Here is a 25041-nt window from a genome sequence, read left to right as displayed (position 1 = left end):
GCTCAGGGTCCACAGTGTAACAACATGACATGCAAATAAATTAAAAACAGAATTAAAATTAAAACACAAACAAGACACTGTGCAAAGACAAGACAAAGTAGCAGCAGCAATATTGACGTGTAGTTAGCAATATGAACATTGATGCAATGTATGGCATTTGCAATCTAGATACATAAATATAGTCAATAGATATGTAATATAATAAACAGAAATAATAGATATAGATAATACAGAAATTATCAGTGTATGATAGTTGTTTAAGACATGTGTACACAATGACAGATCAGAATGTTTCACAGCAGAAGGATATCAAGAATGTCAAAATACTTAAAGGTCCGTATGAGATTTTCAGTTCTTTTCTACATGCACACTCGTCTTTGCGGGAAAGTGGCTTGCATGTATAAAAGTTCTGTTTTCAGAGGTGGTTGAGGCAGTGTGGAAGATCCCAGGGGACAGCATGGTGTTAAGGAATCTGACAGTTTCAGGGTAAAAACTCTCCTGCAGCCTGGCAGATCTGGCTCTGAGGCTGCAGCATCTCCTTTTGGATGGCAGAAGTGTGAAAAGTCCATGTGAGGGGTGTAAGGAGTCCTGCACAATGCTGTAGGCATTGCGGACACCGAGTTTGTAAAATATGTCCTGTAGTGAAGGGAGAGCCACCCTGATAATGTTCTCTGCTGTCTTCACTATCCTTTGCAGATGCCTGCGGTCAGATATGTTGCAGTTGCCATACCAGATAGTAATGCAGCTGGTCAGAACACTCTCAAATGGTACCTCTGTAGAACATGGTAAGGATGGAAGGGGGAAGACTTGCTCGCTTCAGCTGCCTCAGGAAGTGTAGTCTCTGCTGGGCTTTCTTGATTAGTGATAAGGTATTGTGTCCACGTAGTAAGTTCCTCAGTTATGTGTATACCGAGGAACTTGGTATTCCCAACAGTCTCCACATCAAACCGTTGATGCTGAGTGGGACAAGGGCAGGATGTGATTTTCTGAAGTCCACGATTATCTCTGTCTTGTTGACACCGAGAGATAGATTGTTGTCTTCACACCATGCAGGCGGCCATTCCACCTCATCTCTGTATTTTGTTTCATCATCCCTGCTTATCAGACCCAGCACCGTCATATCATCTGCAAACTTGATCATGTGGTTGGTGTTGTGCGTGGCCGTGCAGTCATGAGTCAGCAGGGTGAACAGCAGTGGAGTAAGCACGCAGCGCTGCGGCGCTCCAGTGCTCAGTATGATCAAATTACATAGCAGGCATGTCTCATGTCCACATCTACAGATATGGAGTATCTAATGAAGTTTGTAAAGATTTTATCTTCATATTTTCAACAACACAGACTCTTCAATTCCAAGTGATAGCTGTTAAGAGTAGTAATCAAAATGAATAGCCATTTCAGGTCATCTATGTAATGGACTACTCACTTAGTGATGCATTATACCAATAATGATTTAAAGCAGAAAGGCAGGTACCAAGAGCTTTGTGTGCGAGAATGCTAAATACTCAAAATGTTCATAAAGTTCTATGTGGCATGGTACTCAGCCACACATCTACTTCCCAACTAACACCCAGCCAATGATAGCCCAGTACAAGAAACAAGAAGCCTGAAGAAGGCAATACAACCTATGGAGAGTAACAAAACAACTACAGTTAATTAAACAGCAGCCATGCCCATCACGTACATTTGGCCAAAGCACTTAAAAAACATCTCTTTTGACAAAAATCCCACTGTATTCATTTATGCCACTAGAAGGGCCAGGATATGCAAAAGTGCTCGAGTCCACTGGAGTGTATTCCACTATGAACACTTGGCAATTAGGCCACCACACTCAAATAAGCCAGTTCCAGATCCACAAAAGAGGATTTGGCCAGGTTACTCTTACTAATCGTGGCAACTAAATGCCATGTCTTAGCCTGGTCTGTTTTGGCAGCTTTTCCTATGACACGCATTTATCACAGGCGACGTTTCTTTTCTTTCTTTCTTTAAACAAACAGTTTTGCACACAGATTGCACCAGCCAGTTTCTTCCCTGTACTATAACTACTGGTCTCTGGAGTGCTCTCTGATAGCCCTCTAACCGCTCACTACAAACAGCCCATTCGTTCTTCTCCCCATCGTATTGTAACCTCTAATGCAGGATGAGAAGACATGAGGGACAGTAAGATGAGCAATACTATGGTTGGAGACAGGCTTTAACTTTGTCCCCTGCTTTCATGCACCAGTTCCATTTTGCTCTTCTTTGTTTTAAGTGCTGAAATAAACTGGAAGTGCTGCCAATTTTAACTGTGATTGTTTATTTTTGCAAACTGCAATTTAGTTTGTTTGACATCCGATCTTTCATATTTGAACACGTTCCAAAACACTGGCTTAACGTTATACGATTTGTCTGAAATGAGTGCATTCTTCATAAGAGGAACTCTGCTCATCATTTTCTTCACAAAAATATTATAAAGCCCCTTCCTGGGTATGAGGAACAATACCACAATGACAGCTTGCTGTGCAGAAATCAAACAGGTTTAATTCTGCCAACAAATACACTCAAAGAAGCTATAATGCAATCAGTAACACCTCTCCAGTTGTTATGGCCATGGGAGATGCCATCACTTTGATCCCTCACTCCTAGCTTTCTTTTAATACAATTACCAGTGCCCGTGAAAAAAATCGTAGATCCGTCCCACCTTAAATTGCTTCGCACCTCTCCATCAGCGTCTTAACTGTCCTGTAAATATGTTGATAAGCAGCAAACAGCCTGCTATCATATCCCCCCACCCCACACAGTTGTCTCAGCTCAAGTCTGTTTACCTGCGTGTCAGTTGCTTGGAGTTGCATAGAGTGAGAAGTCAAGCACAAATAACACCTTTTATAAATACTAGATCGTTATTTGAAACACATGCATTTCATGTGTGTTCCGGGTCTACAACATTCTATGTACAGTAAACACCAAGAGGAACTGGCGTGTTTTTCAATTTGGGTAGTGTTAGTATTTCAAACTAGTCTGTGTGTGGGATGGTGAAGTGTCTGCCATGCCAGAGCTGAATGAAGACTATGGGATTGTGACAGGTAAAGCTCCAACAGACTGCCATGACTTTAAAACGAGAGGCTGAAAGTGCAAGTTGCTTAACACTAGAATTACCAGAGCCTACGACAAAGTTCGTAAATCCGGCCCACCTTAAATCCATTCTCACCTCTCCGTCAGAGTCTTTTGTCCTGTAAATGTGTCGATTAACAGCAAGCGGTCTGGTATCCCATTCCCACCGCTGCAGTTCATCTCGCAAAAAAGTTTCTCAGTGCTCAGTGTTTATCTTTGAGTGAAGTGTTGGAGCTTTATAGGGTAAAATAGTACATCATCATTTGGAATACATACATTTCATGTGTGTTCTGTGTCAACAACAAGCTATGTAAAACGTAGCTAACACAGAAATGTTTTTCATGTTTTAGTAATTGACAAAATGTAGACATGAAGTGTATAATGTGATAAGCCTGATTTCCAAATATCAAATAAACACTTTCACAAAAAGGTACAGACAGAACAAGTGAGCTTTTATTCAAAAATATAACTGCAGATATTTACTACACAGCCATTTTCAAATAAAGACGTGCTATAACAGAAGTGCACTCAGATTGGAGAAAGAGAACAGAAGCCTCCCCGCAAATCCAAATCATATACAAGAACAACGCGGCTGCACCAGGCGTAAAGGCGATAGATGACACCGTTTGAATACAGGACAGAGTCCACGATCATCCAGCCAATCACCTTTAATTCAAAGAAACAGAATGGCTTACAGAGCTTGCCAACGTATCGTTTACGTTATCGTTTATGCATCGTAAACTCATGTTTGTGATTATGTTTTGTGATGGACTTTACATAAGAAGCATTTATATGTTACGTACATAAAAGCCAGATCGAATGTTACTTATCTTGATTTATTTACTTATCTTCCTACAGCATAAAGTCAGAAGTATACTGCAGAGCTTTCTCTGTTTGATCGTTAAGGGCATGCTCACAAATTACATGTGTAATGCCACGAAAAATACCTGTTGACATTTTAGTATGTGAGCAATGGTACAAGAATGCAGTTAGACTTTTTTTTGGGCACTTATACCATGCTAGTGTTTAGATCTGGACGGTGTAGAGTTGGCGAGCTCTGTAAGCCATGCTGTTTCTTTGAAGGACAAGTGATTGGCAGGATGACGCCGGACTTTCGCTTTTACGCCTGGTGCAGCTGCATTATTCTTATATGTGAGTGGACGTGTCTTGCGGGGAGGGCTTCCGCTTCCGTTTTCTCCAATCTGAGTTCACCTCTGTTATAGCGTGTCTTTATTTGAAAACAGCAGTGTCAGATCGGGGAGAGCGTGAACGCGACTGAGAGAATAAAACTGAATAAAAAAAAACACAAAATTTGACAAGCACTATAGATTTACAGTGATTGTTACAGACGTAAATCAAATGTATTTTATTGTATAATATTAACAATAACAGCAGCTCTCTACTCAAAACGGTAAACTTGAGAAGCTGCCAGCATCGAACCCAGAAGCTCTTGATTGGGAGTCAGCAGTTTTTTTCTTTGGTTATATTCTTGAATAAAAGCACACTTGTTTTGTTATACTTGTACTTTTTGTGAAAGTGTTTGATATTTGGACTTCAGACTTCACACCTTATACACCTCATAAAGACGGTCCCTGGGTGTGTGTGTGGGAACTGTTAACATTTGAATCTGATAATTGTATATAGCGCAGAACTGAACTCTCTATACTATTCTGTCCCCTGCATCTCCTGATGTTCAAAAGAAATACCAAACATGCAGTAACATGTGGACACTGGCCAAGAGCAGAACAAAAAACCAAACGCGGTCACTAACTACAACCACATGAAGGTATGCAAATGAACATAATGTTTGATTAGTGCAACAACATTTCCCGAAATGTACACTACAGGTCATAAAATGAATTATTCCAAATGTCATATATACCCAAGTCTCTCTTTTTTGTCAGCGCAGCTTTGACATCATGGATCAGAAGGTGCATACTAATTCAGCGTGAGCAGGAATACTCAAGAATAAAACTGAATAAAAACAAATTCACATCCGTGGCCATTCTCAGTCACGCACATCACTCGCATTCACAGTTTTCCCAGCCCCAGTCTCGTTCGCTCACGAGATTTGACACTGTTTTCAAATAAAGAGGGGGTATAACAAAATAAGTTTGTTATACCACATCTATCTGAAAACGGCGTCAGATCCAGGGGGTGTGTGAGAGCTTGAACGTGAGAGAGAGTAAAACTGAAGGAAAAAAAAAAGCCCACTAAACTTTAAATTTACAGATGCAAATCAAATGTATGCTTTTATTTTATGATATTAACAAGAAGCACAGCTCACTACAGAAAATGGTTAATTTGGGAAAAAGCCGATATCTAAACCACAACCTCTTGATTGGAAGGCAGCAGTTCTTAGCATTGCATCACGCAAGCTATCGTATCAACCGCCTACTGTAACCTGCTTTCTTTTTTCTTCGGTTAAATTCTTGAATAAAAATGCACTTGTTTTGTTATACTTGAACCTTTTGTGAAAGTGTTTATTTCATATTTGTATTTCAGGCTTCACACATTATACATTTCAATTATTACTAAAACATGAAAAACGTTTCTGTGTTAACTACGTTTCACATAGATTGTTGTTGACATGGAACACACATGAAATGTATGTATTCCAAATGATGATGTACTATTTTACCCTATAAAGCTCCAACAATTCACTTGAAGATAAACACTGAGCACTGAGAAACTTATTTGCGAATTGAACTGCATTGTTGGGGGGTTGGGGATACCAGGCTGCTTGCTGTTAAATCAACACAGTTACAGGACAAAAGACCCTGACAGAGAGGTGAGAATGGATTTAAAGTGGGCCGGATTTAGAAGCTTTCCTCGTAGGTCCTGGTAATTCGAGTGTTAAGCAACTTGCACTTTCAGCCTCCAGTTTTAAAGTCATGGCAGTCTGTTGGAGTTTTACCTGTCACATTCCCATAGTCTCCATTCAGCTCTGGCATGGCAGACACTTCACCATCCCACACACAGCCTAGCTTGAACTAAAAACACTACCCAAATTGAAAAGCACGCCAGTTCCTCTTGATGCCCCTCGGCATCTTGGTTGCTACTTTACATTGAGAACAGACTAATGCAGCTCCTTTGTGCCCACCTCCAACCCAAGCTGAGCAGTCCTATTTGCAGGCCCCTTGTCAGTACTAGGCACTTTAGGTACCCTGCATTGTGGAGACTTTTGGCGGGGTTGTTACATTATGTTGTGACTGTACCAACATGACGAGCGGATTAAAATGAGAGGATTGCTCAACCGTTCGCCTGTACCATTTGGTTAACAACATAAAAAAAAAAAAAAAAGTTTGTTTGAATATTATTTTAACACATTAGTTTGAATTAAATGATTTTAATCAGAAAAACAAAAATACAAAAAAAAAACTACCCAGCCCTAGACATAGTCATTGATTCATTACTATTTCAAATGATGATGATGATAATGACAATTAATGATTCAGCTGTTTGCTGGAAGTAACACATCAGTTTTGTTAACAAACCCGTGTGTGTATGTATGTGGGTGTCTCTCTCTGGTTTTCATACCACTTCCCAAAAGGTGTAAACGTTAATAGCCGACTTTAAATTGGCCCAATGTCATGGACTTTGGTCCAAGAAGAAGCAACATCCCATCTAGGTGCCCTGCTCAGGATGCTATAGGAATAAACACTGGAGCTTTAAGAAAAGGACTAATGCAATACCTGTGGCTTCTTTCATAACTTTTTTTTTATAAATAAAGAAATAAAAATATGCTAATGGAAAGAAGAGGTCTAACACTCAATGCTGAAGTTAAATTTCAGCATTTACTACTAAAGTAAGAAACAAGAGAGAAAAATTAGGAACCAAAAGAAAAGAAGAAACAACAGAAAAAGACCAACAGTGAACTTGACTAACAGTATTCTTTGATGATCATCAGTAGCAGTAATGACTGCATCAGTATTGTCATTTGTACAGTGAAATACTTTCTTGCACATCTAAACAACATACAGGACTTTTTTGATATTTTGTGACCCACTGCTGCCTGGCACACAAAGCCAATGAACCTCCATGTCTACACATGTAGAATGTTATCCATTTCCTTCCGAAGGATTTGACCAAGCTGGTAGCCACTCTCAGGCCAAGTATCACATATCCAGAGGCTGGGTATCCCAAAGGCACTCACTCCATGGTGCTAACATCAAGAGAAATGGTAGGCCAAGAAACAGTCCACCTCCACAACTTTGTGTGTGTTTAGCAAGTTCTAATGCCTCACTGCACTAGCTGGAGAAAGGAATAGAAACAAGTGACAGCTTTTTCTAAAAGTACATGAGCTATAGTTTTCTCATTCTAGAATGTGACATCTCCCCCCTGCAGTTTGACTGACTGGGTTGATCACTCAGATGAATAATTTTGCAAGCAGTATTCTGTAATGGAGGAACCGCAGACAAAAATATATTACAAACAAGTCACATTCTGCTCTACACATGTTCAAAAGAGAGCAGAATTCAATTTTCCCTATTTAGGCATGGCTTCTACATCCACACAAATGCATTTTACAAGCACATTACATGACCTATGACTATGTCACCTTCTTGGAGATATTAGGAATCTCTGACTGGTCTTATCAACAAGTGCCACCATTTTCAAGTGTATTATCACATTAGCCAACCAGAAACCATAAATGACTACAAAAGGTCCATACTGATGTCTTCAAATTAGGCGACAAGACATCAAGTAAGCCACCACATGGCCAGTCACAGGACACCACAGACATGCATTACATTTGGCACAGCTTTCGGGTCATCACCAATTGCAAAACAAAAAACACAACTTGGCTGAGGCAGGAACGTTGCCCTCCCTGGATGCACTGAAGGTTTTCTAAGCACTAAATGACGTGCCTATGATGAAATCAACCCTTCATCTAACAACAAGCTGGTAAGGAGAACTCTACCCACAGAGAACCCATTCAAGACTGCTGGACTAGACAATATACATCATCATGTACTCAGGGAATACACAGACCAACTGCCTGATGTTCTTAGAGAGACTGACATCTCTGTAACCCTGGTGGCTATCCCCATATGAATCCCATCCTTTAATCAATACAAAATACTTTGAGAGACTAGTCACAGGCCACATCCTCCCTTCCTCCTGATACTTTAAAGCAGGGGTCTCCAACACGTCGCTGGCAAGCTACCAGTAGCTTGCAACCCCTTTCCAAGTAGCTTGCCAAAGGGTTAATGAATCCTACATAAATTTGAAAACTTGATTTAGTCAAATTAGGGGAGTGCGATCTTTCCAAAAAAATCACATCACAATCCACAATCTGAATTGCAATCACTTAAGAGAATATCTGGACTCAAACTCATCAAGACCCAAGTAACACTTTATTTTAAATACCAAACAAAGTTGAATTCAATTGTTCTCTTGTTCACTAGCCAAGTGGAGTTAAGGAAGAATACGCCCCGAAGCTGGCGAGCGAGTCCTTTTATGGTCCTTACCTCCGAGTTCTGAGGGTAATTTTGTTCAAAATGTGCATGCTTGGTTTCATAATGGCGTTTCACATTACCACTTTTGATTATTGCTACCGTCTCGTTGCAGATTAAACACATTGGTTTTCTGCTTCCCACGAGGAGCACGATCGCATATTTTTCTGTCCACTCACTCTTAAATTCGCGGTTTTCAAAATCAACTTTTCTTTTCTTATCAATGTACTGTCTTGAGCCAGCCATCTTCACTTTCAGTCAGCAAAAAAAAAATTTAGTTATCGAAATTTGCACTGCCCGCAAGTGATGAGACTGCCTGTTCGCCGGAGGCGGGGAGTAGTGGGAACGTTGCTATGACGATACTGTTACAGCTGCTGTGATTGGACATAGATGAAGCAGCCAAACCGAGTAGAAACCTCAAAGATATATCGCGCAGAATCACAATTGCGCACTTCATTGAGAACTCATTTGGGTTATGATTAAATTTGCATGTTTGTTTTGGCGTCGGTCCAGGTTTAACCGTATTTGGGTCCAGATGCGGACCAGAGTCCGCCTATTGAGTACCCCGGCACTATACGATAGCAAGAGTTAAACAAAATAAGACGCCTCACTCATGGATTCCCGGCTCTTTCAATTAGTATTTACTTTTGCACTGTATCATTATAATCGGTCCCGTTATTAGTATTATAATTAACCCTAATCTTTTCTTGAGGTCACATTTAATAGCCTTAAATGTTTTCTTTGGTTTGACTTAATTAAAATGGAGTAGACGGAAAATAAAGGTTTATCCCTGTACTTTGCCATGATATAGGTAAGCACATTTGAGAAAGAAAAGGTGAAATCCTTAAAGCACTTGTTATTATTCGATTAAGTATTGAAATATTTCATTTATTAATAAATACTTTACAATATTTTGTGGAGCACGAAAGTAACAAGTTTGCTACAAAGAAATGACGCCATCAACGGCTTAACTACCTAAGGTGGTTGCTTTTCAAATTCTGAGCGTAGTGCTAGCCCGAGTTCGATCCGACTTAGACTCATCAAAATTAACAATAATAAAAAAAAAAAAAATGATCAGAATTGAAATCTTTATAACCCATTTGAACTAAATAATTTTGAGAGATACTGTGGAAGGATCGCATAAGAGATCTGTTCGGGAATCACCCCTACTCAAAATCGCCATCAAAATGCGATATCTAATTGCGGACGGCAGCTCACGTACAGTCATGTGAAAACATTAGGACACCCTTTGAAAGCATGTGGTTTTTTGTAACATTTTTAATAAATGGTTATTTCATCTCCGTTTCAACAATACAGAGAGATTAAAGTAATCCAACTAAACAAAGAAAACTGAAGAAAAGTCTTTTCAAGATCTTCTGTAAATGTCATTCTACAAAAATGCCTATTCTAACTGAGGAAAAAGATAGGACACCCTTGCCCCTAATAGCGAGTGTTACCTCCTTTGGCTGAAATAACTGCAGTGAGACGGTTCTTGTAGCCATCTACCAGTCTTCGACATCGGTCTGAGGAAATTTTACCCCACTCCTCAATGCAGAACTTTTTCAGCTGTGAGATGTTTGAGGGGTTTCTTGCACGTACAGCCCTTTTCAAGTCACCCCACAGCATCTCAATGGGATTCAAATCTGGACTTTGACTTGGCCATTCCAGGACTCTCCATTTCTTCTTTTTCAGCCAATCTTTGGTTGATTTACTAGTATGTTTTGGGTCATTGTCATGTTGCATGGTCCAGTTCCGCTTCAGCTTTAATTTTCTAACTGATGGTCTCACATGTTCTTCAAGCACCTTCTGATACACAGTAGAATTCATCGTGGATTCTATGATGGTGAGCTGACCAGGTCCTGCTGCAGCAAAGCAGCCCCAAACCATGACACTTCCACCTCCATGCTTCACAGTTGGTATGAGGTTCTTTTCTTGGAATGCTGTGTTTGGTTTACGCCAAACATGTCCTCTGGTGTTTTGTCTAAATAATTCAATTTTGGACTCATCTGTCCAAAGAACATTATTCCAGAAGTCCTGGTCTTTGTCAACTTTATCTCTGGCAAATGTCAGTCTGGCCTCGATGTTTCTCTTGGAAAGCAAAGGTTTCCTCCTTGCACACCTCCCATGCAAGTTAAACTTGTACAGTCTCTTTCTGATTGTAGAGGCATGTACTTCTACATCAACAGTAGCCAGAGCCTGCTGTAGTTCTCGAGATGACACTTTAGGGTTTTTGGAGACCTCTTTTAGCATCTTGCGGTCTGCTCTTGGGGTGAACTTGCTGGGGCGACCAGTCCTGGGCATGTTGGCAGTTGTTTTGAAAGCCCTCCACTTGTAGACTATCTTCAGGACAGTGGAATGGCTGATTTCAAAATCTTTTGAGATCTTTTTAAATCCCTTCCCAGACTCATAGGCTGCTACAATCTTTTTTCTGAAGTCCTCTGACAGCTCTTTTGTTCTCACCATGGTGCTCACTCTCACTTCAACAGTCAGTAGCACACCAAACTAAATGTCTGAGGTTTAAATAGGGCAAGCCTCATTCAACATGCAGAGTAACGATCTACTAATTATGTGCACCTGGTGTGATATACCTGTGTGAGATCTGAGCCAATTTAAGAGGGAATACATGTGAGGGTGTCCTATCTTTTTCCTCAGTTAGAATAGGCATTTTTGTACAATGACATTTACAGAAGATCTTGAAAAGACTTTTCTTCAGTTTTCTTTGTTTAGTTGGATTACTTTAATCTCTCTGTATTGTTGAAACGGAGATGAAATAACCATTTATTAAAAATGTTACAAAAAACCACATGCTTTCAAAGGGTGTCCTAATGTTTTCACATGACTGTATTTACATTAATTCGATTCATTGTCATTTGATGTCCATGAACCCCTCCATTGAATAAGGCAGTGGTTCTCAACCTGTGGGGCGCGAAGATGTGAAAAAAAGAAAAGAATCAAAAATATGAAAAAAAACCATCTGTTGAAACCAAAACAAATTAATTTAAACTACATTCTGATACAAGAACAATAAATATAGAGTTAGATAAATGTCGATAAAAGTTAAGTAGGTATAATAAAATATGCATCTACATTTCAAAAAAATGTTGGGGGGGAGGCGCGATTAAAACTGTTATGAAAACTAGGGTCGCAAATACTTAAAGGTTGAGAAACGCTGGAATAAGGTGATAACAAACCCACTGTGGTAGATCAGGTTGAATTTGCTCTGCTGCACCAAACATTCAATGGTGTCAATCCGGAGCACATCAGAGAGGCTGAGAGACACAGCGCAGATCAGTCTCCGACACACACGGGACACTTCAAGGTGAGCAGTGCACATATCAAGGTCGGCATTAAAGATCCTCTTGAGTGCTGAGACAACAAAAAGCAGCGGGATAAACAGATCTGAACCTGCTGTTAAAAAAGCATTTGCTTTTAACAGCAGCATCCCTCCCTCGTGAACACATCTTCAAGGTCCGAACAGGCGATCAGTAAAAAGTTTTTTAGTCACAGCACAGTGCAATAATAAAACATTTCCTAAAACATATAGTTGTCCAGTCTGTATCATTCCTAAGCAATCTTCCAGTAATAGAGGTGCAATCCCAGTTACTAACACATTAACACTCAAAGTAAGAACACATTCCACCTTATCAATTTAATATTTAAAACTTTAAACAGCTAAACCCGCCATCAACAACTACAAAAACAGTTGAAATCGTTACTCAAATATTTTTTTTTCTTATAGACATAAAACAAGATGCACATTTTCATTTGATATATCTTTACTAGTGTTCTCGCCTTGCTCGCTCCCGGTCCACGTTGGAATTTTGCTGTTTAATGAAAAAAAAAAAAAAGAAATTCAGACTCTGTTGGGTCATAATTCACAGTGGGTGGACATGGGACCCAAACCCACGTATGCTTCATTACGAAGCGGTAACGCTACCGCTGCACCACTACTATTTTCATAAGGGTTGTATATAATGTATGTTTTTTAATGTATGCATGTATGTATGTACTGAAGACGAAAATAATTATATATAGATGTATACTATATGACATACATTCAGTGTTGCATGAAAACGTTGCATGAGGCGAAGAACGGATATTTATGAAAGTATTATAGGGAGAGATGTGTCGTCACCCGTATTGCTAAAGCTCTTCTTTGCAGCATTATGCATTCAAAAGGTCGGCGTTTGTATGATGTATAATTTATAATTTTATTTTTTGCCACAAAGTATTATCGGGCACAATCATTTAACATGTATTGATCATCTACAAATGTTCATTTCAATTTCATTCTGTTGAGTTTTTTAACTCTGTCGATGACATATGTACTTCAAATGGGAGCTCGATGAATAAATAATGAATCGAAGCTTTGCGCAGACATGTGTAGTACTGAGATTGCGTCATGTCGGGTTCGAACGGGGCTCTGAACCCTCAGACATGCGTAGTACTGAGATCATGACAGGGCTCCGAAGCCTCAGACATGCGTACTACTGAGATCATGATGGGGCTCCGAAGCCTCAGACATGCATACTACTGAGATCATGATGGGGCTCCGAAGCTTCAGACATGCGTAGTACCGAGATTGGATCATGACAGGGCTTCGAGCAGACATGGTCACTGGTTACTGAATCTTTATGAAGCCTCAGCAGACTGAAAGGCAGTGACCTCTATATTTTGAGAGTGTATCTGACACTTAACTCTCTAGTTATATTTTGTAATTTGCATTGAAATTACACATTTCAGTTGATATGGTTAAACTACAATTCAGGATTCTTGTGGATTGCTGTGGTTTCCTTTGTCTGATACATAGTGTCAAAGATATATTGTCATATATCAACTTTATATATTATTGTAATTAATCACAAGGTCAATATTATATATATATATATATATATGTGAAAAGATTAGGTACATCGTGCAACCTTTTTATGGAACACTTAATTTTGTTCAACACCGTACGTCATATAGTATACATCTATAAAATAATTTTTCGTCTTCATTAGGAGAATACAACAATGATACTCTCATATCAATTAAACCATTTTAACGTGCATATGTCAAACAACATATTTCATCCGCCGCAGTAAGAACAGTAGTAGTAGTTCAGTTCTGCAGAGCTCGTCAATTATCCCGATTAGGTGGCTCAGTGGTGTGGTCACGGTCTCTCAGTAAAAACACCAGGGGTTCGCGTCGCTGATCCTCCTCTAGCGAGTTTTTTTTTTTAGTTCCTCCATTTAACAATATTTTCAGCTTGGACAGACAGCGAGCAAATCGAGCTATCGATGTAAGGTTGGTCCACTGTAGTCGGGCAGGGGGCACACGCCCCTAATTATATTGTGTATGTAAAGAGTTTCACTGTAAAACGTAATAAGCTTCATATTTGTGTGTTTGGAGACCCTGGTGTCATACTGAATTTGTATTATAGAAAAACAAACTACTATCCAGCATGCCAAAATGCGTCTTTTCGTTTCTGATCGCTATACGTCACTTCCAACTTGGGACAATTCGCTATAAACACTTTCAGCCAATCAGCGCCTTCTAAACATGCAGAATGACAGTGTGAACCTTTATTGTAGTGGCGCAGCATCTTCGTTTCAGTCAGTCATTGTCCTGTTAGACTATTTACTGTTAAGTGCTGCTTGAGATACCGTTTATAGTACAACAGGTGGCCTACCTAGTTCTTAAATCGATATTGAAATGCACACACAAGCCTCCTAAATTATTTATTGAAATGCCTACACTTACAGTGTCTGTTTTAGGAAGTCATAGATTTTACTTGTTCCCGTTATTAGGAATTAGAATATCTCAGTGTCACATATTATTCGTTACTACTTGCGAGTCCCGCTTCATTGAGATTGTTTTATATTCTGTATAAGCAAACTTTTTAAAAGGAGCGTTAATTGAACTGACTATAGTAGACTTGTCATCTTCTTAAAATTACTTTATTGATTTGATATTGACAATTAATCATAAGGTCAAACATCAAGGAGGATTTGAGTTTGCATGGACTGTGCGGTTTCTTTTTTTTCGTGACATCGTGTCAGTAGGGAGTGCGTCACGTTAACAATGCATTCTGTCCTAAATGACAGCGCACACGCTTTTTTAGGTTTCCCAAAGGCTAATGTGTCTCAATTTGCTCATTACTATATTTTGACAGTGTATTTTATTGAGAATGATTATAAACATATTACCTATGTTCATTTCCCATGTAGATATGGAACGTTTGGTGAGTATAAATAAACAGTAACACCACATAGTTATGTTGCATTGTTTAGGATTAACAAAATTCATCATTTATCTGAAATGTTCTACTTATACAGTCGATTTATTCCACTTCTGAAGGTGTACATTGTCGGTATTCTCCATTGCATTTGCCCCAGATTGTAACGCGTGCCAGTGTAACCGAGGGATGGCAGACGAGCTCACGTAATGGGTGACAAGGAACATTCTCATCCTGATGCCCAGGCTCTTGTCATGAATATTCCCATCTTGTGCTTTTTCTCGTTCCTGCAAGTTTACGATTATTATTGGACATGTATGTAGAGGATGTGTGTTTTATTTTATGTCTATGAAAGGAAGGATGGTAAAGCCTTGAATGAAACTCAGTGTTAATGATTTTGGTAACAAGACAGGTTAAGTAAGCAGGGGACATTGAATGTGACAGTGACTGCGGGGGACTGTGTAACTGGAAGATGGTTTAAGAATACAGAAACGACTTAGTCTTGAGTCTTTCAATAATTCTACTTACGCCAATTATTTACTCTGTTGTGCTGCAGTTCGTAAGATTACTTATTTACCCCTTAGTGCTGCCTTTGATAAGATGCATTCAGAAGGAAAGGATGTTGCTGACAAAGTCAGATGCTTTTTTGAAAAAGTTTGGCTCCAGATGTGCTTATCCACCTGCTCCTCCTTGTCAGTACTTGAGTGATCTTTACGTTCACCTCTGGATGAATTCGCAAAGTGTCTTTACAACTTTTTGTCTCATTAATGCAGAAATCCCGAGGCTTTCCTAAAATTGCAGAAGACACTGTTGATGGCGCCGATTTTGTTTTAAAGACAGTTGTGATTAGTTATGCAGCACACGCTTTTACTCACATTGCATTTAGGAAATCAATAATACAAATCAGCAACAGATCTGGGAATCACTGAATAGTAAAAACGTTTAATGAGGAATGTCTTGCGCATATACTGGTGTAATGACCACGTCGGCTTTAGTGAAGCATTTCTTAGCCTCTCTGATATGATCGACATGGGGTAGAATAGATTCTGGATTGTTACAATACGTGCTACCTTACGCAAAATATGCTCATCGATTTGTTACAGATTCTTGGTGGACACAATTCCACACAGAGGAAAAAGATGCCCCATGTAAATCGTTCATAATGTCTCCAAGATATATTTGTTAACTTTCAGACAAGTACTACTTAACTGTTTTATACAAAATCATTATTTCAACATATCCATGCCCCAACTAGGATTTGGACTCAGGTTAGAGCACTTTATCGCTGTAGCACAGACAACCGCTTTTACGCTTTGAGCCAAAGCACTTCAGCAGACTAGTGACTGACCAAATCGACTGCTGACTGCATAGATATCGATGACGTCATTACGCTAGTGTGACTCAAAATCACGTGACCAGTGCATTTGAAGCAAGACTAGAAGCAGTGCTTCGATCTCCAGTGCTTCGAAAGTGCGACACAGTGTCGAAACCTGAATATCAAGCGGCCCATCACTACCACCAGGACTCTTCCTAGAGCTGGCCGGCCATCTAAACTGAGCGATTGAGGGAGAAGGGCCTCAGGGAGTGTGCAAGTGATGCAGGTCATGATAGCTCACCAATTCCAGAAGATCACTTGAAAGCACGGATTGCAAGGCCATTTCCAGTTTCATCTACTCCTCGTGAGCATTGGCTGTAATAGGGCTTGCCGCTTCGCCTATGGTGCACGAAAGCGGAAATGATGTTCGAACTGAAGGTAATGACAGCTGAGCTCAAGCAAGAGATAAAGAAAGAAAGAAATAGTTTGCTATTCCCTCACGTGGGGAGGGAAAGAGAGCAGGCTACATCTATACCTAATCTATCCTTTTAATCTTTATAATTATAACTACCAATGTAACAATAGACTGCATGGCAATAACCCCTGGGAAAATTGAAAATTAAGGTCAAAGCTGTCTCACTTTCAATTAAGACTACAAAATGACATAAAAAAATTCAGAATCAATATCTCCAAGGCAGGACAGTTAACTTTGTGAGCTGGAATGTTAAAGGCCTGAATCACGAATTAAAAAGAAAGAGGGGTAGGGGATGATTTGTTTTCAACCCTATTTTTGTAAAATTGATCTATTTGTATGGAATGTTGTGCGATTTCAATAAAAATCAATAAAATTATTAAAAAGAAAAACCAATTGGCACTTTAGAATATTTTGTAAATTGAGGATTTTTAAAGGGTTATGTCATGTTGATTTGTGGTCTTTTTTTCAATGTACAGTTTTTTCAAAAACAAACTAAAATACTGCATTATGGGGTTCTCAGGCCTCATTTACTGTAGACCCCTACCCACTATTTTCTCTTGTTAAAACAAGCACCAGCTTGACCTTCAAGGTTATTCCGAGGTGCAGTTTGTCCTTTATAGTGTCAGACAACAAAGTATAAAGGCGCCATTAAACATTATCAAGCTTGAACCATTGAGTCCACATTTTAGTACAGATGGTTTAGGCTTCAAAAACTATGTTCACGCTCTGCATGAAGGAGCATTTTCTTGGCCTTCAGTATGACTATTAGGAGCCCATAGCGGCTAATGGCAGGCATCTTACCCTTTTTAAATGAGACATTCCTCCTTGTGACTGCAGAAGGCAAGATCTGTTTGTAATGTAGTATGGTCCTCTGATTTCCAAAGGTTAATGTCCATTTCCTAAGGCTGAACACTTGAAAATTTGTGACAGGAGCATTATTGGAACGTGTGATCAACAAGCTGCGATTATGTCAGATCATTGTGTCAGCTGTAGTAAGGCCTGTCAGTCGAAGAGTTCTCTGCTGCTGCACTGTACGCACTGTATAACCCAGTGCCTGATGTAATCAAAATGACACGTCCGAAAGAGGTGGCATGGCAGAGTCGAGCCAAAAGGATTAGGTACACACCATCGAAGCATAGGGTGGGGAGTGGTCCCCCTCATGGATCTTAAAAGTATGAACAGCAGGAAAAGGGGTGCTAGATGAATGTATGGATGAAACACAGGGTAATGTGGAGAAGAACTGGGGTTAGAAAAATAGTCCAAAATACCACCTTGAATTTAGAAGTGGTTTGCGGCGGAGATGAGAATCAGCACTTCCAAGGCTGAGGTCATTGTTCTAAGCCAGAAAAATGTGGAGTGCCTTCTCCAAGCTGGAGATGAAGTGCTGCCTCAAATAGAGTTGTTGTTTTAAGTATCTCGGGATTTTATTCGTGAGTGAGGGGGGTAACTCAAAGATCAAGTTATCAATTTAAGTTCTGATCTGAGTCCCTACCCTCAGCCTATAACCATGAGCTTTGGGTAGTGGTCGAAAGATCTACTTGACGGATACAAGCAGCAGAAATGAGCTTCATTTGCAGGGTGTCTGGGCTTAGTCTTAGAAACGGGGAGGGAGGAGCTCAAAGTAGAGATGCAGCTCGTTCACATTGGAAGGAGCCAGTAGAGGGGTCCCAGGTATCCGATTATAGGGTGCGTGCAAGCGGGGTTGTTTCAGGCACGTCACACAAAGTGGACACCTCAGTGCAGACCCAAGGCACACAACCTATACGCGGTACAAAATGGAGAAGTGTATATCTAGTTCATAAATAATGATCAACAGTAAGATGGGATATAGGTTTGTCGAGGAAGACTGGGCACTGCAACTGAAACTCTGTGGTTAAGGCTTTGGATAGCAAATCCTGGGGCTGTGTGACCACAAACAAGTCATTTCACATTTCCGTGCTCCACTGGAAACACAAAAGAAATGTGAACAATTGCAGTATATCTCAAATTGTATAAATCGCCTTTGGCAAGTGCGTCAGCCAAATAATTAAATATAATCGACTGCCATGTTTGCCAGGGAATGGGCAACCAAAACGACAATAGAACAAAGCGCTCCCAAACCTGTGAAACATGCGGAGGCCCAAAGCGATTTAATACTCCGCGTTGTCACTCCAAGCTGTGGATGGGAGAAGAGCCCAAGTTTATTAGTAAATGAATTCGTGTACCACTGAGGAAAACAAAATATATTTTCTAAATATTATTCAGCTTTAATGAAGTAAATCAATACAGACATTTCAACCATCGCTCTATTAATGATAAACCGGTATGAAAAAGATCATTTTGAATAGTGAAAATTAAGTAAAACACAAACACACATTTCCATTAAAAAGGGGAAACTTAGTGTATGAAAAATCAATTACGCTTTAAAGTGCAGAAAAGTGTCCAAAACATAAGCGAGCCTTACCGAGTCGTTTTCCAGCAGCACCATTGCTTTTAGACAAAAAAGACGTTCGCCTAAGGATGAGCTCAGCTTAACGCAAGCAGCCCGCCGCGAGCCGGAAATAAACATTCGTCTCAAGACCTTTCCTCTTTGACCCGAATCGGTTAACCACTGGCGTTGAAGAAACGAAAAAGGTCGGAGAAGGCGCTTGCTAATTGGCCGAAAGTGTAAGATACGTATAGCAGACGCTCTTGATTGGCTTGCTGCACTCCTCATTGAACGCGACCTAAATACGAAGAAAGTCCAATTACCGAAAACCTTGGAACATTCAGAAGTCTGCACGAATGCCGGGTATGTTAAAGAGCCGGCTACAAAGACATTTTTCAGCCGTCCTGGAGGTATCTTGCTAGCCAGAACGCAAAGTATTTCACGTTTGCCTGTTCTTTTTGTCAAATACCTTTAACTTTATATGGAAAATACATTTCACTATATAAGAAAGGGAGACACTGCGAAATCTTTTGAAGAGGAAGGCGAATACTAGTGACTGGTTATTTCAACGGAACTCTGAAATTAAAGACGTTAGAATAATTTGTTAAAATCAATTGGTGCTTGGTTTAAGATCTCATCATTTTTTCCTAACATTTTAAAATAAACTGTATACCGGCTGCTGCCTCGCAGTTTGGAGACCCGAGTTCGCCGCCCTGCGTGGGTTTCCTCCCACAGTCCAAAGACATGCAGGTTAGGTGCATTGGCGATCCTAAATTGTCCCTAGTGTGTGCCCTGCGGTGGGCTGGCGCCCTGCCCGGAGTTTATTTCCTGCCTTGTGCCCTGTGTTGGCTGGGATTGGCTCCAGCAGACCCCCGTGACCCTATTCGGATTCAGCGGGTTAGATAATGGATGGATGGATGGATAATGGATGGATGGATGTATACCGGCATCAATGTGCGATTGCTGATATGGCCAAACTACCAAGTAAAACTTTCTCATTTCATTAGCAACTACTTTTAAAAATGTTTACTCTGATTAACACCCCGATGTGATATAATAATTGCATTACACATAAAGGTAAATCACTTTTAATCAAAACATTTAGTTAATATGTTATTTGTTGGATAGTAAGGGAGATGTGTTACTGTTTGAAGACTCTTGCTTGAATTGTTCTCTAAAGCAATACAGTCTTAAATTTTTTCTGTAATAATTCAATAAGTTAATACATCTTACTTGGGAACTAATTTGAAATACCTATTTATTGATGATTTCCATTGCCTTGGTTGGATGTGCAATTTTTTATTTTTTTTTATTTTTATTTAATAAGAGCATCACTTCCTAAAAAAAAAAAACTTTCCTAGTTTAGGCAGAAGAGTATTATAAATAATTATACAAGACAGTCAGAAAAAGGATTACATAATACATAGATTGGTTGATACTTATGTAAATATGCAAGGCACTATATAACAGATAGATAAATATGAAAGGCACAATGTATTAAATAGATACTTTATTAATCTGAAAGACCCCTAAAGGTCATGCAAAAGACAATTTCCCCATATGGATTAACAGGCAATATCTAAATGAAACATCAAATCAAAGGAAATTGCAGTGTTACAGTAACAGATAAAAAAGGTAACAATTATACATATAATTGTGATGGACAGTGAGGTGGACTGGCATCCCAGGCAAGAAGAAACCCCTATACCAGGGGTCCTCAATCACGGTCCTGGAGAGCCGAAGTGGCTACAGGTTTTTGCTCCAACCCAGTTGCTTAATAAAAAGCACTTATTGCTAAAGTAACATTTCTGCTTCACTTTAGTGATTTTGAGCCCTTATTGCTTAATTTTGTCTTAAACAGCTATTTTAATTGCTCCTTATTATCAATAACATGCAAATGACAAGAGAGAGCAGCATTTCTCCATTTAGCTTATTTACATTTACACCTGTGTGTATTTATCTGCACTATTGGGTTTAATTAAATACTTGGAAGAAAAATGAAGAGAAAAAAGTGAAGGACTGAGAATTACTCGTCCATTTTAGCCTTCAAATCATTTGCATGATAGAAAGGGAAAGAAAATCTAGGATATGAGAATGACCTGACATAGCAGAGTTAATTTAATTTCATAGCCTGTTAGTGCTTTATTGGTAAGAATTGCTTTCTAATTAAGCAACCAGGTCAGAACAAAAACCTGCAGCCACTGCGGCTCTCCAAGACTGGGATTGAGGACCCTGCCCTATACTCTTACCTGGCAGAGAGGCCAGTATATTAGAGAATCTTTGGGTTGGCGCCCAAGACTGTAGCCTCCAGCACACTAGGTGGCAGCATTCTAGGAGAGGTGTACTCATACAAACACTTGCAGGGCATGCAGGGAACTGTAGTTCTGTGGGTGCCACCAGGTGGGACCTGCAAGTAGTGGCTGTCCCTACTTTGTGGTGCTCCTGCCTGACCTGAAGCTGCTTCCTCTGTGCAGTGTCCCGAGATCAGAAAACACTCATCAATCATAAAAGCTGTCCCCCTCTTCCCTGACTGAGATGAGGGGGCAAGGTTTCCATGGGAAGAGTAGAGAAGGTGCAGAGAAGGACAGAGAGAGAAGGTAAAGATTTTTATATATTGCATTGTGCTGCTTGAATGATTTAATAGAAGCCTGTCAAGGTAGTCTGACAATTACAATTATTATATTTGAACCCAGGACTGTGGGGCTTCAGCTGAGATATGCCCCCTGGAGGCCATACAAGAATTATCTTGGAGTAAATTAAATTGTAGGTATTCAGTAACAACTACAATTAATTTCTTAAACAAAATCACACAAGGAACGCTAAAATAGGCTTTAACAGGCCCGTTTTTTTGGCAGCCCCCCAGCCTTGACCCCCTAAGACGACTGTGGCACATCACTTATCAGTTACAATGGCACAGTACAGGATAGCAGCTATTGGCACAGCATACTTGTATGTTAAAAACAATTTAATATTAGAAAAATGCATTTTCCCCATACATCTTAACACTTTAAGATTATTAATACCATATACCCCTGTAAAGATTTTTTTAAGATTAAAATTGGGTGTGGATGATGCTATTTGCACATTTAGTTGAAAGAAAAAATAAAGATTAAACTTGCAGATCACTTATTTGTTTTTTGCAAACATGATTCTACAGTTAGTGTTGTCACCAACTAAATGTCACAAACTCAACTCAGAGTCATAGAAAGGTTTGGGGCAGCCACCCGTGTAATTGGTTTCCTGGCTGCAAAGTCACAAAATTGTATACAGCACTGATGTGCACAAACCAAGTGAACAGGGAAAAGGTGGAGGCTTTGAAGGGGGAAGACAGGAAGTGAGATCAAAGGGGTTGGGCTCATGAAGGTGTTCAGCCATAGGTTCGAGCCCGGACCCGACATCACAGGGGCCGGAGCCGGCAAGAACTCCTTCCATAGGCTTGGTCCCGGAAGTGACGTCAAGAGGACCAGGTGGAACCTCCTGTGAATGGTCTGCAGGAAAGGAAGAAAAAGAGTCAGTGCACTCTGCCACATCCTGGTATGACTCGGAACTGCCCTTACTCAAGCCCTTTAGCTGCCTCCCATGCGCACGTGTGCAACAATGTACAATTGGTAATCATTAAATAATGTAAAATTTTCCACCCCTACCTTTAATCAGATTAAAATTAGTCTTGTAGGTGAGGAATAAAAAAAAAAAAAATCACACAAATATTGAGTATGATTTAGGTAAATATTTTATCTATGAATAAATATTTTATTATATAAGATTATATGGTAATCTATACTAATAAAAGGCAAAGCCCTCACTGACTCACTCACTCATCACTAATTCTCCAACTTCCCGTGTAGGTAGAAGGCTGAAATTCGGCAGGCTCATTCCTTACAGCTTACTTCCAAAGTTGGGCAGGTTTCATTTCGAAATTCTACACGTAATGGTCATAACTGGAACCTACTGTATTTTTCTCCATATACTGTAATGGATTTTAGCTCGATGGCCGTGGGGGGCGGAGCTGCGTGTCACATCATCACGCCTCCCGCGTAATCACGTGAACTGACTGTGAATGTAGTACGTAGAAAAGAAGGAAGAGCTCCCAAAGAGTGCTGAACAAAAACGCATACAAGCTTATTCAGTTAGACACACATTGATCCATTCAGTGTAGCGCGCGTGCAGTACCGGACATACAAGTGCATCACAGACCTGTTAATGCTCAATCTCACGTGGCTGAAAGCCACTTGTCCCTCTAAGAATTTGGACGCCGACCACTGTTGTGTCGTGTAACTATTTAGCAGGCGGGAGTCTCGTTCGTTTTCGGAAATAACCAGCCAAATCGCTCCACCAACTAAGAACTGCCATGCACCACCACCCACAGAATTGAGAAAGAGCTATCAATCTGTCAATCCTGTCCGTGTCCGGGCCGGGTGAGGTTTACTGTGTTGAGTCAAATGAAGTGAAAGGCTCCACACCTGGTAGTGCCCTTCCGTCAATTCCTTTAAGTTTCAGCTTTGTAACCATACTCCCCCCTGAACCCAAAGACTTTGGTTACCCGGTTGGCTGCCCGTTGCGGGGCCTGCATTAGTGAAGCAGGTGAGACTGTAATGAAACAGAGGCACAGGGCTTATTGGTTTTTAAAGACTGCTTCCTTCATTGGGTTTTAACCAATGCACGAACGAACCAACACACAATCGTCCATGCGGCGCTCAGGGTGGAACGGGAGGAGAGGAGAAGGACATCCACTCCGCTCCCTCCGTCATACTAGTCTGCTGATTTCTCGTTCAGTATACACTGCCTGCTCATGTGCCCACCTCCAACTCGTCACTCGAGTCGTTGTCGTCTTTGTACAGTCCAGATGCACCTGTGACTCACGTAGACGTTTCATTGCTCTGTGCAGTTTTGGCTGCCTTTCTATATATAATCCACCAAGACACCCGACCACGGTGGGAGGGGGGTGTGTACAAAGTACAGGAGCATCTAAGAAGACGCATGTTTGTCGCGGATGCGAATTGCTGTATGTAGCGTGTAAAACAGTTTGCTATAGTGCACGCGTGCGTGTCGTAACCGAAAACTCGTTTGTTAAAGACTGCTCACTTCATTGTGTTTTAACCTCAGTTGTAAAGGAATGTTTTAAGGATATCATGGGATACCCCTCGCAAACAGTTTTACACGCCACATATGGCGATTCATCTCCATGAGAAACATAGCCTCTATTAACAGTCAACGTGGGTCGGAGCTGCATGTGACCTCTACGACAGACGAATATAAATGACGCCGGTTTTTCTGTGTTGTCGCTTCCGAGTTGGTGGGCGTGGCTCTGTGAGTTGTCGTCGTATCCAATGGTCTTGGAGTTGGTGGGCGTGGCTCCTTCCTGCGTGCGCCATAGGTGTCTCACTTGTCGGTGGCTTAGTGAATCCACGCCGGCTTTCCATGGTTGTCTTGCCTTAGTGAATTATATATATAGATGGGTACCTGAACAGTAAAGTAAGTCTCGAATAGCTACACAATAACTATAGCAATCGTAATAAACGAACAATAAAACAGTACAGAACCGCGAACCAAGGAGAAACGACGGCCTTATATGGTGTTCGTTTATAAAGCAGCGGAGAAGCTGTGTGAAGGCAGCTACACAAAAAAACAGCAGAGCGCCACACTCTAAATGTATTCCTTGCATCACTGTTATACCCTCTGATCTCCCATGTCAATTCAGATGCCTCCAATTTCCAGTAAGGCTCTGCTTCGCGTTGACAATTAATAAGTCTCAGGGACACACCCTACAAAAGGTTGCCATTGATTTGAGGCAACATTGCTTTTCTCCTAGACAAAACTATACGTTGCATTCTCAAAAATAAGCTCAGTGCACAGCTTGGTCATATTACAACCGGAGTGCTGAACTGACAACGTGGTATACAAAGAGATCCTTAACAAATAGTTATTGATAAATTTTCCCCTCAGTTTAAAAAGGTTTTCTTTTCTTCTTAATAAAAATTTAAAAGCAGTACTTCATCGCTACAAAGCGTGGGGATTTTGCTATATACAGTATGTATATATATATATATATATATATATATATATATGTGTGGATATATA

At 40.3% G+C, this 25041-nt stretch overlaps 1 protein-coding gene across 1 annotated transcript in view; it reads right to left on the bottom strand.

Annotated features, from left to right (window-relative positions):
- Positions 1-19129, bottom strand: part of srp14 (signal recognition particle 14) — a 33675-nt gene extending 14546 nt beyond the window's left edge. The window contains exon 1 of the mRNA XM_039741644.1: positions 19000-19129. Coding sequence (XP_039597578.1) covers positions 19000-19104 — 105 coding nt within the window. The 5' untranslated portion in view covers positions 19105-19129. The remainder of the gene's footprint in view (positions 1-18999) is intronic.
- Between the last annotated feature and the right edge of the window lie 5912 nt (positions 19130-25041).

The sequence above is a fragment of the Polypterus senegalus genome, chromosome 18 (genome assembly GCF_016835505.1).
Source record: "Polypterus senegalus isolate Bchr_013 chromosome 18, ASM1683550v1, whole genome shotgun sequence".
NCBI classification, from domain to species: Eukaryota; Metazoa; Chordata; class Cladistia; order Polypteriformes; family Polypteridae; genus Polypterus; species Polypterus senegalus.
Note: the sequence above shows the minus strand (reverse complement) of the source record. Positions and strands in the feature narration are given on the sequence as shown.